At 39.2% G+C, this 13,830-nt stretch overlaps 2 protein-coding genes across 7 annotated transcripts; one reads left to right on the top strand and one right to left on the bottom strand.

Moving 5' to 3' along the window:
- Window positions 1-2,685: 2,685 nt before the first annotated feature.
- LOC111157124 (heterogeneous nuclear ribonucleoprotein A3) lies at window positions 2,686-12,652 on the bottom strand. 6 transcript variants are annotated; one of them, XM_022518691.1, is made up of 11 exons: window positions 12,595-12,652; window positions 10,504-10,626; window positions 10,270-10,416; window positions 9,982-10,192; window positions 9,629-9,718; window positions 9,452-9,544; window positions 9,284-9,364; window positions 8,485-8,625; window positions 7,238-7,360; window positions 7,053-7,125; window positions 2,686-6,960 (listed from the first exon to the last, which is right to left on the bottom strand). In XM_022518691.1, exons 1-10 carry the CDS (start codon window positions 12,598-12,600, stop codon window positions 7,073-7,075), a joined length of 1,068 nt encoding a protein of 355 aa, XP_022374399.1. In that variant the 5' UTR covers window positions 12,601-12,652; the 3' UTR covers window positions 2,686-6,960; window positions 7,053-7,072. The 6 variants fall into 6 exon arrangements, with proteins under 6 accessions (XP_022374399.1, XP_022374195.1, XP_022374323.1 ...); XM_022518487.1 differs by having other exon boundaries at window positions 2,686-4,271; window positions 12,529-12,642; XM_022518615.1 differs by having other exon boundaries at window positions 2,686-4,271; window positions 8,488-8,625; window positions 12,529-12,642.
- On the top strand, window positions 10,754-12,465 carry LOC111157449. The gene has a single exon (XM_022518893.1). The coding sequence runs from the start codon at window positions 12,100-12,102 to the stop codon at window positions 12,382-12,384; it is 285 nt and encodes a 94-aa protein (XP_022374601.1). The 5' UTR covers window positions 10,754-12,099; the 3' UTR covers window positions 12,385-12,465.
- Window positions 12,653-13,830: the final 1,178 nt, after the last annotated feature.

The raw sequence follows: 13,830 nt of genomic DNA, 5'->3' as shown, positions 1-13,830 counted from the left end.
GCACTCTGCAAATGGGTGTTTTCTCATTTTCCTTATTAGCCTTACTAGGATGCCTTTTAGCTGCTAGTCAAAGAAACAAGTCAGATTAGCAAGTTAGAGAATCTGACTCAAAGGTCAAAGCTCAGGGTTGAAAGTGAATTTAAGAACTAATGGGTGTATCTTAATATTCAGATTCTGCCCCGGTCCTCCTCCTGCAGTCAATTATCTCCTGTAAGTGGTGGTGTTGAGATCCTGGAGACCTCATTTTTTTCCAAACTCAAATAAATCTTGGGATCTTGACAAATGTGCCCCACCCTCAGACAAAATGATAGGTGTGTGAGCATGTTGGGGACATGGCATGAGTCCAAAACCAGCAGCCCCACCTGGAACACCTGGAACGGGCTGGCACTTAACAGGAGTGAAAAGCACTGCCAGGCAGACTGCCACAGACTTCTAGCTGGAGAGCAGTTCATTCTGTAACCATAGTTCTTTACAGTACCTGAAAAACTGACTTTGAACTACTAAACATACTATGCAGAGTTCGAAACCCCAATTTTAAATACAGCAAATCCTAACCTCATGACAAAATGAAGCCAAGTTTTCATCTCCTCATCTGGACTTGAGTCCACCTGGACTTTTTAGTGTCCTCAGATTGTTTGGCAATCCAATTGTTGAAATTAGACTCGTTTTAAAATCTGTACCTATGCCTTTTACACTGACATACATCAAGCGTTCTTAGAAACCTTAGCTGAAAGATACTGCATTTGTTATGCCAAGAAACATCTTCTTGCTGAGATTTCTTAAGGCCAGGATTTTTAGGGAAGGGGTGGCTGCTCAACTTGTACTTCTCATACCATACTTGTTTTTCAGCCTCAAAACATACGCAAAATAATTCTCATTCCTATTTTAAAAATACTTACCAGGACAGGTTCAGTTTTCAGGTGCATTTTATACTTTTTGAGAGCTGGAGAAAAATTTAAAGATCTCAAAAACTTTCACTCTATGTGGAGGAAAAAAACCTCTTTAAGACATTGGCATAACAGGGACCCCCCTGGGTGGCTCAGTCAAGGTCAAGCATCTGTCTTCCACTAGGGTCATGATCCCAGTGTGCTGGGACCGTGCCCAACCGAGCTACCCGGGTGTCCCTTGATTACTATTCTCAATGTAATGCTTAATTCTACATATTTAATGTATATAAAACCACCATTCCTAGGGGTCTGTTGGCATCACCTAACTGCCTAAGTGTAGCATGCATAAAAAAGAAACCCCAAGTAAACTTGCCAAAGCTCACAACTTCTGTATTTAAGTATTTTACTGTTAAACTTGATTCTAAGAAACTAAAACCTAACTGAATTTTCCAACCTATTAAGGATGTAAGAGGAGACAAATGAGATTAAATCCAAATAGAGCACCTATCAGTTCTTTTCCTAGGTATTTTGAAGAAAAACTTATTCAACATTTCTGTCAACAATGCACAGACTAACGATGTATTTTAACGTCAAGTGTAATGCCCTTGTGATTATAGGCCCTTGTAACAATTATAATGGCTATATACATGGATTAGGTGACACTTTACCATTTCATATCTTAAGGCTGCCAACACCCTCGTACTTAACTTTATCTAAATTTACCAATAAATTGTTCAAGTATCTAAATTTATCAATAAATTGTTCAAGTTGAGCATCTTGGGCAAATTCCTATTTCCTAACTAGCTTTCAGTATGGTGTTCACTTAACCTTTATTGCTTGAAAGGCAGTTCAATGCAACCTGCCATTACTGTCTTTGAAAAAAATCTAAGCAAAAATGGCACATTTTACCTATTAATCTTAACCCCTTCCCAATCCTTGGTACCTTCTATACAATCCTAATTTAAATCAACTATAACATAGGTCCAGTTTTTGCAAAACACTCATCTCCAAGATTTAGTTAGTCTATGAACATATGGAAGATTCCAATGTTTTGTTACCTGAATATCATTTTCATTCTGAAAAACAAATTTACTCATTTTGGTAGAAATTAAATTCACCCTTGCTGAGTTACTTTGGAAGTCAAATATTAAAACAGGACTATAAGGTACTTAAAGCTGCAAAATTCAAAACCACTGCATGTATTGCGTTATCAAAATGTGTTGCAATCCTAACAGCTCAAATTCCTCACAAAGCTTCATCTGCATTTAATATGCTGTTATTAACACTAAGAATCTAAATACTTGTGCTATGAAGTTTTCCTAAAAGTCACAATTCTCAAAGCCCTACCTTACAATTGATTACTTTGCTCTTATCAATGCACCACTGCGGTCTGACAAAATTTCATGCTTTTTCCTCCCAGCCCATCACACCACAGTAGACTCAAGCAATCCACTGCCTTGGATAGGGGTGGGGAGGGGAATTCATCCAACATCTGAAACCCTGTCCCCATCTCTCTTCCCGAGTATCCATAACTTTGTATTTTTTCCCCAAAAGCTCAGATTCCTCATCACCCCAACATCTCACCTATTGGTATTCAAGACTTACATCCTTAAGTAATATGCTTTTGGTTTATTCTTCTAACATGTATTTCTAGTGTCATGTATTTATTTTCCACTGAATAGAATCCATTATCTTTAACCACTATATAAAGGATCATTCCAAGTTTCCTGTTATTTTACTAATGTAATATTCACCTAAGTGTTTAAATCACAACACTGTGAAGCAACAAAACAACACACACATTTCTAAAAATATTTTAATGAAAAAGTTATCTTTCTGTAAACATCTCATTATACTACAAATGAAACATTTGAATCCATTACAGACCACCTCTTAAGTCTTAAAAATCAGGATAAAACATTGAATTTAAAAGTAATCTTGAATATTATATAGGCTAACAATCCTTACATCACCTCTGCATTAACTTGCGAATCATTCAACTACTTGCGACATCAATTACTGGAACTTCGAGAGACTGTCCATAACTAGAAATGTTTCGAGTTGTAATTTACATAGTGGAACTCTTAAGAAACAAGCTTATTTCAGTTGTTCAGATCTTTAAATGATCTGTATTACCCAATTTTCTTCAAGATTTCAGTGTGTATCAGGTTATTTTTTTAAAAATGTAGCGTGGGAAGCAGTAACATGTGAGATGGCTTGACAAGATCGATTGAAATGTTTTTCTCAACCATTTCCCCCTCCTTAGAACTTTTTTTTTTTTTTTTTTTTTTTTTTACTGGTACTATGACTGATGAGCACATTTTCAGGAAGGACAATGGAACTACATTTAAATAAAATCAATTTATTTTGTAAGAAATGAGATGGACTGTGAAGAACAATGCCTTTTGAAAAAATGTTTCCTATCTTAATGTCACACTACAACCACTTAGAAAAGAAAATTTATTATCAAAATGCTATTACCTTCTTCAACACTTCTGTGTAGAAATTCAATCCTGATTTAGGTACAGAAACAGAGCCAACCAGTCATTTTCCAAGAATAAACTGACGAACTAAATCTACTACGTATGAACTTTGTAATTTAGAAACTGCTTTAAACCTTCCCCAAACAGGGCTTGAACTCAAAAACCCAAGCAAGAGCTGCATGCTCAACTCTACCAACTGAGCCAGCCAGGAACCCCTCAAATCTCAACTTTTAATAAGCCCTTTTGGGGCAGCAATAGCCCTTATGAATAATCACCAACTGATACGAATACGAACTAAGGAATATTTTAATTGTTCTTTGGGAAATCTTTTAAAAAGGGAATAGCATAATTAGGCCCCTACTACTTCTGGCTAACTGGTTAAAAAGAACCAAAAATGTACCCTATTCAAGTAATTCCCTGAATTTACATGCAAGAGAATTTGAGGCCACTTGAATGAAGACCATTTTTCTATCTGTATCACCTGGCAGTTTTGGAAGTTCATTCTAAGGTGTTTTTCAAAGAATGAGGATCGGCAGCTTAATGCTTCTGTTGCAAGTGTCCTGCTTATTACCTTACTCCTCTTATACAAAAACTAACTTTATCCTAAAGACACCAAGAATAAATCGTATACATGGAGCCGTATCTGACTCAAGATACCCATGGTTGTTGCCAGGGCCTAAAATTGTTTTAAAATGTGTTGGATGTGGTTCTCGAAGTTATCAGCTGAATAATTTTGCCAGTGTACCTAATGGTTTGAAAATATGTAATATGTATTTGTAGGGAAACAAATGGTGTCATCAGCTTTTACTGTGAGCTACAAACCTTACCCAGCCAGAAACCTTCGTATTTAAGATGGTAGGAAAGACATTCCTCATTTAGGCAAGAAGGGTTCTCATTCAACCTGCAAATCAAAAAGATTACTCTTACCTTGCTTTACAAAAAATTACTCTTTAATTAGTGAAAAAATTCAAATTCAAGCCTTACCTAATGCTTATTGCCCTTCCTTGCAGGTCTAAATGCTAGACCTAGTGACTGTGGCAACTATCTCTCATTGATGTTCCAATAGGCGAAGAGCTCCTTCCTGCTAGACTTTCTTCGATATTTCAGTTGTAATAAGCAGATTTAACTAGCTTTTGGAAAGTTGCTCACTATCACCATAGTATCTTATGCCTTCACTTCTCTGTAGTTGAAGCTCTTGCTGCTGCCTTGTCATTCTTTATTTATGCTGACTTGTCCATACTCAAAAGGCTGCTGAAGTCCTGTCTTAGTGAGTCTCCTTTGATCCAGACTGTGCTTAAAATGCACACCTTAGGTCCTTTAAAGCTGGTTAAATCGCTCTCCTCATGGCTTACTTTTCCACACTGTTCACAAGAACTAAGCTAATACAACTTATAAACAGGTCACATACACAGATTTCACCTGCTTATAGGTTGCAAACATCAACTTACTGAAAATATTTTCACTATTAAACTAGTTCCAGAACATAAAAAGGTTGTTAAACAATACAATTAACCTCATATGCCATTAAAGGATACTGTCAAGGTTGTGTCAAACAATTTCACAAACATAGAAACAGGAAATGTTAATCTCCCCCATTCCTTCAACCTTTATTATATGAATAAAAGAACTTGAGACAATTTAGCTCAATTTTAATAAAATGTTTCCCAAGCAGTACTTTGACCAGGTACCCAGGTTTAAGTTATGAACATTGACAGTGTCCATTTATATAACCACATTTGAAGTTGTTAAAGACTTAACCATTTTCTAATATTAGCCTATTTTCTACGCTGCTTATTCACATATGTCCATTAACAAATGGAATGTTGTCTGTTACATTTATTGGTTTGTGAGTGTTTTCTGGAAAACTGCAGTATCTGTGAAGACCGATTTCCATGCTGGCATTGCATGCATCCAAATATTAATAATGCACAGAGGCACAGAATTAGAGCAACAAGAGAGCATATTCAAACACTAGCACGCCCCATTCCCCTTTTTATTGCTTGTTTTGCTTAGTATTTCTGAAAACAAAAATAATCTTGAATTCAACGTTCAACTGCCAAAGAAAGAGAACAGCAGAGCACATAACTTAGGGCTCGAATGAAATTGTAAGCACTAGCTGGCGCAAAACAGTAGACATTGGTGTTTATATATGACCTTATCTGAAACTCTTCTCAACCAAGGTCTTCCAAACCAAACTGATAACTCATACCAACACGATTCAGGTTCAAGCATACACATGGAGTAACAGTGTGTTCTTTTGGATTTTAAGTGAGCAAGAACTCAGACTATTCAACTTTGAATTCAGTTCTGTGGGAAAGTGAGAAGCTTGTACTAAGCAACTGTGCTACACTTCTACTGCAGTGAAGTCATTTAGGATTTTATCTAGACTGTCCTTGGTTTTATCCAATAGAGAGGGTACAAACAGGAAAGCATGCCAGCCAGTTAAGGGTTCAACAATGCATGATTTTTATTCTCTTGCTTCTGAAAGCTTGTATCAAAAAAATATATATATTAAACCAAGGAAAATAACTGAAGATTTATGGGCCTCTTGTGCTTTGAAAACGGGAAGAAAAAAAAAAAAAAATGGGAGCCACTAATTTGCTCAGACACAGCACGCTTAGTGGTCCTGTATTTTTAAATTTTTAAGAATGGTTTTTAAGTGAAAGGGAAAACATCCACTGCCCCTTTCCAGAATTTAAACAAAGGGCAGTAGACATTCTTTACATCCAAATAAAACTATGGCAGTTCACATGTGACCAAGGTGAAATGTAGAATGGAGATGTTCTAAACATGGCTAGGACTCTTAGCAAAACTAACACACTAAAATCATATAATTACATTTTGAAAGAAAATGCACAAAAACCAAATAGGAATTTTGAGATTTTTTTTCATTTGAATCTTAATGCTATTAAATTCACAAGTATGCTAATTTAAATACCCAATTCTATTTATCTAAAACACACATTGCAAACATACAAATTATCTATTCTCTCCACATGTCAGAGCCCATTCATTTCATGGTTTGGAAATGCGGAGAATAGATTCCCCTTAAACTGCAAGTCAGCAGGTGTTTCTTTACAGTTAACTTTAGCAAAATTCATACAAAATAGTAATTAACAATGATCTTCTTTACTTGTTAACTCACAAGGAAACACCTTCAAAACTGCATTTTGTTAAAGTTTCTGTACTAAAATGTAGAAAAACTGAACTACACAAATATTGAAAAGTTAAAAATTCCTTAATTTTTTATTCCTGGTACCACTACCACAATTTACAGGGCAATATACCTGATGTAATGAAAAGAAAAAGAAAAAGACAAAGCTACAACAGATAAAAGACCTCAGGAATGTACATCTAATTGACACTACATTGCATTAATCAATAGCTGCACTTTTTGCAAACTGTGGCTATGACAGTCCTGAACAAGAAGGGTTTCCTGTTTAAGCTGCAGTAACTTTTCTGACTATGGATCATCGTTCCTTCTGTGGCAGATTTTTACAGTTCCTCTAATGCATTTGGGACGACTGTCTCAAAGTAACCTGCAGCTTTCCTGACAAATCCTCGCTCTCTCTCCTGCTAAGAACTGTAGCCTGTTGAATAATACAGGATAAAAAAATTATTACACTCAGTGAACAGTTCCACATATTCTTTATCATCATGATAAAATTTTAAAGATACCTACCCTTTTCTTCTGAAAATTTTTTAGAACCTTCTGCTACCATATCCACCACTTCCACCACCAGAGCCATAACCACCTAGAAATACACAGGTTTTTAAAAAAATGTATTTGAAGTCTTTAATTAAGAAATCTATAAAAATTTTTAACCAAAAGGGGTAGGGGGTGGGGAGTGGAAGAAAAGTACTTACCACCATAGGGACTGCCCGAGCTTCTTCCACCAAAACTGCCACCCTTCATGGGTCCATAATTTGATTGCTGTTGTCCACTATAATTTCCAAAATCATTATAGTTCCCACCACCACCATAGTTACCTGAAATTACAAAAGTTTTATTGTGGTTAACTTGCACAATTATTTTCTTCTTTTCAATATACTGATTATCTTTCCACAATCATGACATCACTCTATTACAAGGCGACCCTTTGAAAATCATATACAGAGGTACCGACTCCACAAGAGGGCCACTAGCAGACCTCAGGCATTAAGTAGGAAGAGAGGATATAAAAAGTGAAGATGGTCCAGGAAAAGCATGTATACAGATAGGTGCCATCTTTCGTCCACATCAGATGCCAACACCCTAGCACACATTCTTGCCTTCATACCACTATCATCAACTATACTTGACCTGCTATAATTTGGACTAGCACAACTTTTCAGTCAGTGACAAAGAAGGTATTCTAAATTGGCTGTTAAAAAAAATTTTTCTAGGGGTGCCTGGCTGACTCAGTGGGTAGAGCATGCAACTCTTGATTTGGGGGTCATGAGTTCAATCCCCATGTTGGGCATATAGCTTAAAGATAAATGTACCTAGGGGGGGGACACCTGGGTGGCTCAGTGAGTTAAAGCCTCTGCCTTCAGCTCAGCTCATGATCTCGGGGTCCTGGGATCGAGCCCCACATCGGGCTCTCTGCTCAGCAAGGAGCCTGCTTCCCTTCCTCTCTCTGCCTGCCTCTCTGCCTACTTGTGATCTGTCAAGTACATAAATAAAATCTTTAAAAAAATTTTTTTTTAAATAAAATGTACCTAGGACATTAAAATTCCAAGTACTTCTGTCCCCTGAACTCCAGACCACACTCTATTCATTTCAATGTGTCTGCACATTCAATTTGCTGTTCCCATTTGTCCAATTTAAAAGTGCACAGAATCAAAATTCTAGCAATAAATACATTACTGAGAAACATCCATTTCAATTACATAAAAATGTTGAAAAATTAGAAAGATGTTTAAAAATTACATAAAAATGTATGACCATAAAAAGTACATTCATATTTTACCAATTTGCTAAACAGCCAGCAAAACAAAAAAATTCAGTTTTATCATTCATCTTTTTAGTATTTTCTAGTATTACTATTTGACCAAATGTTTCATTTTAACACATTTTGAAATATGTTATGAACTATAAACATCTTGAACATTTAAAACAAGTGAAAGCTTACCACCTCCAAAATTTCCTCCTTCATTGTAACCATCGTATCCTCCACCACCACCTCCATATCCACCTCCTTGGTTTCCATATCCTGGTCCACCACCATAGCCTCCTCTACTACTGTAACCAGGACCACCACCATAGTTGCCACCTTAAGAAAAATGGAAGTCACACAAAAACATCAATGTGTGAAGTCAAGTTACTGAACTCTAATTTATATTACAATTGATCAACTTGGAAATAAACCAATGACTTAATACTCAAGACTAGTTAACACCTCATTAACAGAGCATCAAAAACCTGGGCTAGGGGCACCTGGGTGACTAACTCCGTTAAGTGGCTGCCTTCCAGTCAGGTCATGATCCCAGGGTCCTGGGACTGAGGCTTACATCGGGCTCGCTGCTCAGTGGGGAACTGCTTCTCCTCCTCCCTCTCCCTTTCCCCACCTCCCCTGCCTGTGCAGTCCCAAGCAGCAGCAACAGCGGCAGCAGCAAGGCCTAGAGAGGACGGAGTTTAAGACGAATGCTTAAGTATCCAAAAAAAAAAATTATTTTAGTTTCTTTAAATTTAAGTTCACTAATAAATAGTAAACTATCTCCCAAGACACAATTCAGCTCAAATGCTAGTACAATAAATGCTACTGGCCAAAAAAGGAACTAGTTAATGTTACAAGTTTAAGGGGGAAAAGTCTACTTTAATGTAGTCAAGCCATGCAAATTATAACTGAAGTTAAAAATATAAACAAGTATGTAACTTTCCATGAAGTATAGAAACAAAATCAAAATATCAAATACCCATTAAAAACTTACCATCACCTCCAAATCCATTATATCCACCATCACCTCCTCCGTAACTACCTCTGCTGCCACCACCACCACCACCATAGCCTCCTGAGGAAAAACAAAGTATGAATTAAAAACAAACATACAACTTACCAATAAACTTCAGGTAGACACAAGCTTAGATCACCCTCTTACCTCTTCCACCAAAGTTTCCACCACGGCCAAAGTTACCACCACCTCCAAAGTTTCCTCCACGACCCATGAAGTTGCCAGATCCACCTCCACGACCTTTAAACAAGGGAAAGGAAGAGCTTTAAAAACCTCACAAATGCCACTCATACCTATTCTATGTGTATATATTGTACTACTCACCTCTTTGTGATCCAGCAGACTGCATTTCTTGTTTAGAAAGGGCCTTTTTCACTTCACAATTATGCCCATTAATAGTGTGGTATTTCTGAACTAAAAATTTTTTTAATCAAACAAACAAACAGAAGTTATTTGATGTTTGGAAAAACACATCATCACGTAACTTATTAAATATCAAGAAAGTAGTCACTTCAAGGATGAGGGAGTGTTGCAGAATGTCATTTATGAAAACTGAACCAAATGCTTTATAGGCTACTAAATGCAATACAAAATGATAACGCAATTTGGCAAATCTAACATAGCACAAAGGGACCTTTTCTGTATTCTCATTCAAGTTCCAGGAAGTTTCTACTTACCAACAATTTTATCAACTGTATCATGATCATCAAAAGTTACAAAAGCAAATCCTCTCTTTTTTCCACTCTGCCTGTCTTCCATAACTTCTATGGTTTCAATCTTGCCATACTTTTCAAAGTAGTCTCTCAAATTATACTCTTCTGTATCTTCTTTAATACCACCAACAAAAATTTTCTTCACTGTTAGATGGGCACCAGGCTTTACAGAATCCTACAGATTAAAAAATTAGTCAAAAACCAATTCTCCAACTATCTCACATATTACACAGCATAATATTATGAAAATACCTCTCTAGAAACAGCTCTCTTTGGTTCCACTACACGCCCATCAACCTTGTGTGGTCGGGCACACATTGCTGCATCCACCTCTTCAACACAAGAGTAAGTCACAAAACCAAAACCCCTGGAACGTTTTGTTTGGGGGTCTCTCATCACCTATAAAACAAAATTTTAAAGTACTGAAATACATCTGTACAGGCCCTACACCCCTTAACAACCTTTTTTGTTCCTTTAGTAACTCACCACACAATCTGTAAGAGTACCCCATTTTTCAAAATGTTCTCTTAAACTATCATCTGTAGTTTCAAAGCTCAAACCACCAATAAACAGTTTTCGCAACTGCTCTGGTTCCTTTGGATCATGGCCCTGAGGAAACAAATACATTTTAATTATTTCTTTTACCAGGTGAATTGCAGAGATGCACAAGTCCTTAATCTGCTACAAATATTTAATAAACTCAGTATCAGATTCCTGCACCATTAACACTGTCCAATTAAAAACTGGAGTAAGACCACACACCAACTGATGAAAGGTACCCAAATACCAAAAAAAATCTACATAGCCTTACAAATGCCAGTATCACTCCAACTACATTTAAGTCCAAGAAAATTCCACAATCAAAAGTCCCTTAACTTTGGACTACAACTAAAGTGTCTGGGGACAAATTATTTTAGAAGTTGCTACTGACAAACTACTCTTTAAGTAAGAAAACAAGCTGCTGTAAAAGTAGTGTTCTATCCATACCATTTTTCATGTCTTTCCTCATCAGTCTACACTTCAAACATTTAATGTTAAACCACAAAACTGAAGTATGTAACTTAAAGATTCTGAGCAGCCAATTTTTAAAAAATCCATCACTTTCAAGCATATCAAGGTTAAAACAGGTATTCCTCAATTCAAGGCTAAACCAGCACTCTTCCCCCACCCCCCAAAAATTACAAAAAGACACCGACCAGTATCTTGATAGCTTTCTGTAACCAACTTGTTTTAAGGTATATACTGTAAAGTTACCTATTTGCACTTGTATCACACGGCAAAAATTTCAAAAATATACGGTCACAAAAAGGGCAAGCTGCACTTATATTAAATATAGTATATGCTTTTTGACAATAATGGAGCACAAGAGAAACAGATTTTTAAAAATTAAGATATGGCCTGAATTGTTTTGTAACTGAATTAGCTCCTCAGTAAATTAAGTGCCATTTAATGCATGCATTAAGTATAGTTCATCCAAAGTCCTTAAATAAAGGGGCTCACATTTACATTCTAATGTCTTCGTGTGTCTTCCAAAGTAGAGATGTTAAGGCATTTAATATGAAAACACTGTCACATGCTAGAAAAAAATGTTAAATGATTAATAGCCTAAAGCATCAGTTCACTTGGTCTCATCTTTTCAAATCTTGGTTAGTTGTAATTAATCGATAGAACACAGAGATGACAGAATACAATTATAACCCACATAAAATTATCTCTAACATGAAAAATTCAACTGTGGTTGCAGTCCTCTCAAACAAAAATCCAAGAAACTACAACCAGAGCCGACCCACACGACGCGAAGATACGTGTAATTCTAAACAGTTTAGCAAGAATGGCAAATCAGAAGTATTTTAAGGCAGCAAACTGGGTACTGAGAAGAAAAAAACAGGATAATTAAAATTCTCGTCGCCTTAGAGATCTACAAGGACTAGAAACGCGCCGGCATTAACTTCAGCGAAAGCAGTAGGCCGCAAGATCCGAAGCCATTTGTGGCATTTTCTGCCGGGCCGCCTCCTCCCGCTTCCTTCCAATCCCGCGCTCTCTTTCCGGGCGGCGGAGCGAGGCGGCGGCCATTGCGGCCCAATGCGCCATTTCGTAACGCGGCAGCGGATCAATGTCAATGTAGCCGCCGCCCGCCTGCTCGCTCGCCCGGATGTGACTGCTCGTCCCCTCCCCTCCCCCACCGCCTCCTCCCAACCGCTCCCGCCGGGGCCCGCCATGCCGCCCTCGGCCTCGAATCCGAGGCCGCGCGGCTGGCGGGCCGAGTCCCCTCCGCAGGTCTCCCCAACCACGCAGAGCCTCCGAAGGGCCACTTGTGCAGCCGAAGGAGAAGGCGAGGAAGGCGAGGGGCCCCAAGGCGGCCTCTGAGGCCCGCTCCCCTCCCCCCCCCACCGCCCGTCTCAACGCAGAGCGCGGGACGGCCGATCCGGTCCACCCGGCCTCCCCACTCCCACCGAGCTAGGTCCCCCATGCCGGCCACTACCCATCAACCCCCCACTCTCCCCCTAATACCTCCTCCCCCCGGCGGCGGCGGCGACGGCCGGAGTCGGGCTGGGGGCGACCGGGCGGCGGTTTTACCTCCATTTTGAGACCGGACTCGCCTCTTCCAACTCGAGTTCAATATGGGACCGAGAGGAAGAGGCGGGGCTAGTCATCACGTGACGCGCTTTCCGCGCGCCGCCGTGCTGGTGGGGGAGGGGCGAGTTGGGAAGGGGGCGTGGCCAACTGGGCGCGAAAAGAGAATGGACGAGCGGGTTGGCCGGCAGGGAGCGGGGGCGGGCCGGAGCGCGGGAGCGCGCGCGCCTCGCCAACTTCCAGTGCGGTGCCGCCCTTTCCGCCGTTCGCGCCCGGGCGGCTGCGGTGACGTCAGGTCGGACTCAGCGAATGGTGAGCGCCCACGTCTGGAGAACGCCTTATGACCGCTTGTCACCGGAGAAAAAGGCCTTTCTCTTTCTTCTGGCGTTTTTTTCCCCTCCCCCACGTAGACCTCTCGGTATTCATTTACGAATTCATTTCTTTCCCGTGCCTGAATAAAACCCCACTTTTCTCTCTTGTACTTAAAGGTTGCAGAAAAGCCCTCTAGGCTTCTCGGCATCTCACACGTTTCCGGATGCCAGAGACCATTTTCTTTGCGACGCCCACTGTGAGGGCTGCACTGAACGTTCTTGCGACCCCGACTTAAATGAATCAGTGGGCACCTTGGAAAGGCCTCAGAAACGCGGCTGACAGTGAAATTTCACCCTTAATGAGCTGAGGCAGAACTGGTCGAGGTCAGTTCAAGTACTCACCGAACTCAAGAAATCTGTCGCCGCTGTTTACTGTAAACTCACGGTTACTGTGGCAAGAGCTGAAGCAGCAGTTCTCGCGGATTTAATATAAGGAATGATTCACAAGATTTCTAAAAGGATGGACAGATAGGCTCCCTATGCGCGAGTGGTTTTTACTTTAATATTTCCAACTCGGTCTCGAAGTATAAGGAACGAGATAAAGAGTTAAAAACCAGAGATCTAATAATCCTTGATCTAACCAAGTAATTTTAAATTATTCGATCTTGCTGAGCTTTACTTTGCGTTTTTTTTTTTTTAATGAAAATGGGAGTGAAATTAGGTGATCGCCGACACCTGTGAGAACTGTAAATTAATAATCCAGGGATTCATGTTTAAACAAAGGTACTGATTAAAGTGACCACAATTTACAAGTCTTCCCTGCCCTGCTTAGAAATGCCCTGTATTTTAATGTAGCAGTTTGTAAGAGCAGCTTCTTTAGATTTGATCAAGCCCTCCCTTGGAAAGATTAGAAATAAAATCATAAATA

This window comes from Enhydra lutris, unplaced genomic scaffold (assembly GCF_002288905.1).
Source record: "Enhydra lutris kenyoni isolate GAN:26980312 unplaced genomic scaffold, ASM228890v2 scaffoldscaffold1, whole genome shotgun sequence".
Classification (NCBI taxonomy): Eukaryota; Metazoa; Chordata; class Mammalia; order Carnivora; family Mustelidae; genus Enhydra; species Enhydra lutris.
Note: the sequence above shows the minus strand (reverse complement) of the source record. Positions and strands in the feature narration are given on the sequence as shown.

Excerpts from the sequence above, each read along its gene's own strand:
- LOC111157449 (XM_022518893.1), top strand. The coding sequence starts at position 12,100 with ATGCGCCATTTCGTAACGCGGCAGCGGATCAATGTCAATGTAGCCGCC.
- LOC111157124 (XM_022518487.1), bottom strand. The coding sequence starts at position 12,600 with ATGGAGGTAAAACCGCCGCCCGGTCGCCCCCAGCCCGACTCCGGCCGT. Across the intron at positions 10,627-12,528 it reads GCCGCCGCCGGGGGGAGGAG|GGCCATGATCCAAAGGAACC; the intron begins GTATTAGGGGGA and ends TTGTTTCCTCAG. Across the intron at positions 7,361-8,484 it reads AGGAGGAAATTTTGGAGGTG|GTAACTATGGTGGTGGTGGG; the intron begins GTAAGCTTTCAC and ends TTGTAATTTCAG.